At 36.4% G+C, this 4,719-nt stretch overlaps 1 protein-coding gene across 1 annotated transcript in view; it reads left to right on the top strand.

Moving 5' to 3' along the window:
- Positions 1-4,719, top strand: part of ptprfa (protein tyrosine phosphatase receptor type Fa) — a 207,242-nt gene that overhangs the window by 59,157 nt on the left and 143,366 nt on the right. The window contains exon 2 of the mRNA XM_016560916.1: positions 688-858. Coding sequence (XP_016416402.1) covers positions 768-858 — 91 coding nt within the window. The 5' untranslated portion in view covers positions 688-767. The remainder of the gene's footprint in view (positions 1-687; positions 859-4,719) is intronic.

The following is a 4,719-nucleotide window of genomic DNA, read 5'->3' as shown; positions in this document are numbered from 1 at the left end:
GCGTTTGAATCATCAGTGGCAAATTCTTTAAATATGAAAACGTACTTATAGACTGTGAGTCAGAACAGCCGGCATTGTAGTCTACTCTCCCAGGATCAGGAAACAGTCCTCCATAAAATGCGCTGCACACATCTGAATATTTGGGTTGAACTGTTCTGAAACTGAATCCATCAGAGCTGTTACTGAATCAGCATCTCTGAACTCTGAACTGAACTGCAAGCTATCATTCGATTCAGTGATTAAGCAAAGTTTCATTAGATTTAAAATGAAGCATGTTTGTCTACATGACAATGTGACATGTAGACAAAATATACTCATTTGCAATGTTTTTTGTTTTTGTGTGTCTGTAATAATTGAAGGAAAATCTACCCCCCTCACAAAAGCTATCATATGACTTCAGAAGACTTCTTATGAAATATTTAAGCAGAGTAGATAATGCTGTAATGTTTTGGAATGTGATGATGTAATGTATGATTGCATACATTGTCATGATGCTTCATGATGTCATTCTCCTATTGCTTTAATTTACAGGCTGATCATACAGAATTACAGGAATGTGATGTAATGCTCTCGGAATGCTAATAATGAGCTCATGTCTTGGAATGTGGTGATGTCATGTTTGAGTATTTGTATGTGTTGTTGGCATTGCATCTTTCTGATGTCATTCTCCTTTGTGTCCCCCGTTAGGTCTCACTAAATGGTAGCGTGAGTGTGTAGTGATCCAGCAGGAGTTTAGGAACCCCTGCGGTGAGTGCCATCCACGAATCATGGTGCCACATACCCGACAGGCCTCTCCTCGTGGCAGAGCCTTGTCCCTCCTGCTGCTGCTCTTCCTGGCGGTGCCAATCCATGCAGACAGTGAGTAGCACACTTAAAATACACACTACTCTCTTCTATCAGTTCATGACTGCCATTCTGTACATCTCTGATCTAAAAACCCAAGTGCGTAGGAATGGGAATATCATGCTGTTTACAAAACAAACACAACCTTCTTTCCTAAAGTGGCTGTCTTTTTACATCACACAAGTAGTCAAGTGTTATTTTCTTTCAAATAAATTGAGGAGATTCTGGTTAGCGCTATGAAAAAATGAGATGAGGAAATATGGATGTCAAAAGGATTTGAGATGTTGGATGCAATCACCGTTGTGTTGTTTGTGTAATAGCGTACGCGGGAGGATCTTTCAGATTCACATCGATCTTGTTTGTCTGGAGGGACCCTCGCAGGTCTTAATGAACACTACATGCTTCGTGTCACATTTATCCAGCTTTTAAAGGGCAAATTAATAAGTCCAAAAATATGAGACCTGCTGGTTTGCTTTTTTGCTGGGGAAATTGTTGCTGTCATCATTGAAAGATTCAGGTCCTGAAGTGTTAGAGTCCCTGGAGAAAGATTTCAGCAAGTATTTTTGCAAAATCAAATAGCTTTGTTTACTCCAGCCGTAGATCAGAATTGATAAGAGTGTGTTTGTGCAGCTCTATGAGAGTCACAGGCCTTATGTCATGTAGTCCCTGAACCCTGAGGCCAATAAAAACAATAAGAACACCAAAGTCTGGTCACTTATTACCGCTGCTGATCTTTATGGTGCACTAATACCAGCAGCATTAATCATTTACTTACCGCTACCATTCCCAAAACTAGGACTCACCTTATATGGAATTTTAGTTGTGTACCTTGAGAAAAATATTTACGTCTTACTATCTTCTGGAAGGCTGACCAAGGTAGATGTAGTGTGTTTGTTTTGCAGCAAAGTTAAGTTAGCTATTGGCTGTGGTGTTTTATTCAGATTGTTTTGGAATAGATAGCGTAAATGTCTGGAACAGGTTGGCCATAAATATACTTTTATAAAATACTTTTATTCAGCAAGGATGAATTATATTGATCAAAACTTCAAAAAAGTGACAGTAAAGACATTTATAATGTTACAAAAAATTCTGTTTCAAATAAACTTTCTATTCATCAAATGATCTTGAAAAAAAGTATCCCAGTTTCCAAAAAAATGGAGCAGCACAACTGTTTTCAACATTGGTAATAATCAGAAATGTTTCTTGAGCAGCAAATCAGCATATTAGAATGATTTCTGAAGGATCATGTGACACTGAAGACTGGAGTAATGATGCTGAAAAATAAGGGTTGCATCACAGAAATAAATTGCACCTTAAAATATATTCAGATAGAAATCAATTATTTGTAATTCAATTGTAATAATATTCACAATATCACTTTTTTACTGTATCTTTAAGCAAATAAATGCTTTGAAAATGTTGAGGCTTTTGACAGTATTCAGCCTTATAGTATTTGCTTTGAAATAAAAATCTGCTATTTATTGCATAAAATAATATTTGGTCATAGATATTTTAAATATTATTTTGAAATATTTTTAATAAGTTATTGTGGACAAATTAATCCAAAATATTTAATGAATTAAGTAAAATATAGTTAAAATAATCAGAATAATAAAATAATCCACAGTGGTTTGAATCCAAGGAATAATTATATGTATTTTGTATTCCCCAATATATAGTATAAACAAGTATTTTAATTAAAACATTTTAATATATAAAAAGTCAATTTCTGTGAACATTTGAGATTGATGATACAAGTGAAATGTTGATTTGAACCAATTCATTAAAGCAAATCAAACATCAAGCTTTAATGCCACTTTTATGACTTAATATTAAATCAGATATGCAATTAAAATGTTTTTGTCTCAACGGTCTCAAAATCCTGAGTCATGGCACATGTTTAGGAAACATAAAAGTGTGTTAAAATCATTGTAATGCTGGGTAATTTTATGTTGGCATTGTAAAATGAATTACAGCACCTGTCAGTGTTTGTGACTTAGTCCGGTAGATGGGGAAGATGGCAAATGTTTCTGAATTTGCCCTCTGCTCTGCTTTGCTCTTCACGCTGACGGAGCCCTGCGCTCTCATGCAGGGGTGAGAAAAGCCTTTAGCAGGTTTTTCAGTTGAATGCATCAGTTTTCTCACTCTTATAATCTCTGGCTCTGTGAAGTCCTTCTACCAGCAGCTGGACCAGCTTGTGTTCACATTATGATCCACTCAATAGATTTTTGTTTTTCCCCACTCACACTTTCCTTTCGAGTCTCCTCGCACACTTGTGTAGGACGCAGTCTTGAAGACTTTAAGCTCAGAGTACAAAATCACCATGTTTTATTTATGAGAAGCCCTGCGCTCTCATGCAGGGGTGAGAAAAGCCTTTAGCAGGTTTTTCAGTTGAATGCATCAGTTTTCTCACTCTTATAATCTCTGGCTCTGTGAAGTCCTTCTACCAGCAGCTGGACCAGCTTGTGTTCACATTATGATCCACTCAATAGATTTTTGTTTTTCCCCACTCACACTTTCCTTTCGAGTCTCCTCGCACACTTGTGTAGGACGCAGTCTTGAAGACTTTAAGCTCAGAGTACAAAATCACCATGTTTTATTTATGAGAGCAAATATGGTACAACTTCAGCATGCAATTTCAGCTGCGCCCGGACTTATAGAGCTGCTCGTCCTCTGATTGATGCTGTGCTGAATCCGTGTTGCAGAGCTGCTTTTGTGGTAATTCCAGTATGAGATTAATGCCGGTGGTCGCAGAGGGAAAGTCCTTGCAAAGGAAATCACCTCTTATATTTACACAGATATTGCTATCTATTATATATTGCTAAAGCCACATGCAGCTAATTAAAGGAAAGACCAACCATCCTGCTCCTTTTCTTTATGCTTTGCCTGATTCCTCCGTCTCTCCCTCGAAAACCAACTATCCCTTAGAAAAGTCACACACTGACAAAAATAGGTGTAGAAAAAAATTTAACTCAGAAATTGCTAGCAAATTTCGCAAATAATTACGAAGAATCAGATACAAACACATTTGATAAAACAATACATTTCAAAGTAGAAAAACTGAAATAGATCAGTACTGAGATCTTTTCATGGTTCTCAGTCAATGCTGCTCCACACAAACTCCATCTCTGCAAGTGCCATGAGTTTGTCATGTATAACGTGCATTTGAAAAGGCAACATGCACCGAACATCTTCCCAAACTTGTAATGAGAACCATTTATAAATTTGTAAGCAAAGAAAGAAGCATTTGAAAAGTTTCCCTTTGGTTTTCCGCCAAAATAAAAATAAAAATGTAGTGTGATGCACTTACTGCCTCAAATGCATGTTTCTTAACATGTATGAAAACGCAATGTTTAATTATTTTTTTAAAAACACAATGTTTTTCAGTTTCCTGAAAAGTGTGTGTGTGTGTATGGTGTTAATAATTAACACCATACACATAAAATGTTATATATTTTTACCTTGCAAAAATATTAAATATCAATGAAAATGTTATTCTTAACCTGATATAGTCAGTAAATTAAAACTTTTCTTAAAATGGCATAAAAAAATTTCAACACCCTATGAAACCAACATAAATACATAAGACTTCATAATACGTTAGACATCATACGGTGTAGCTCTGACACTGAAAATTGTGTTTATATGTGTGTTTGTGTGTGTGTGTGTGTGTGTGTGTGTGTGAAAGAGAGAGATGGAGGAGGGATTGATGGGAGTGCAGCTGATGGAAGGACTATCACAGTTCATCCAGAAAATCAATTCACATCTCCGTCAATTAAACTGGACACCAATACACACTAGACAGTTAAAAATGGGTTGTTGTCTGACCCCTGAGCTCTCTTTAGACACACACACACACACACACACACACACACA

The sequence above is a fragment of the Sinocyclocheilus rhinocerous genome, unplaced genomic scaffold (assembly GCF_001515625.1).
Source record: "Sinocyclocheilus rhinocerous isolate Xijiao unplaced genomic scaffold, SAMN03320098_v1.1 scaffold588, whole genome shotgun sequence".
In the NCBI taxonomy this organism is placed as follows: domain Eukaryota; kingdom Metazoa; phylum Chordata; class Actinopteri; order Cypriniformes; family Cyprinidae; genus Sinocyclocheilus; species Sinocyclocheilus rhinocerous.
The sequence above is the reverse complement of the archived record's forward strand: the minus strand, read 5'-3'. Positions and strand labels throughout refer to the sequence as shown.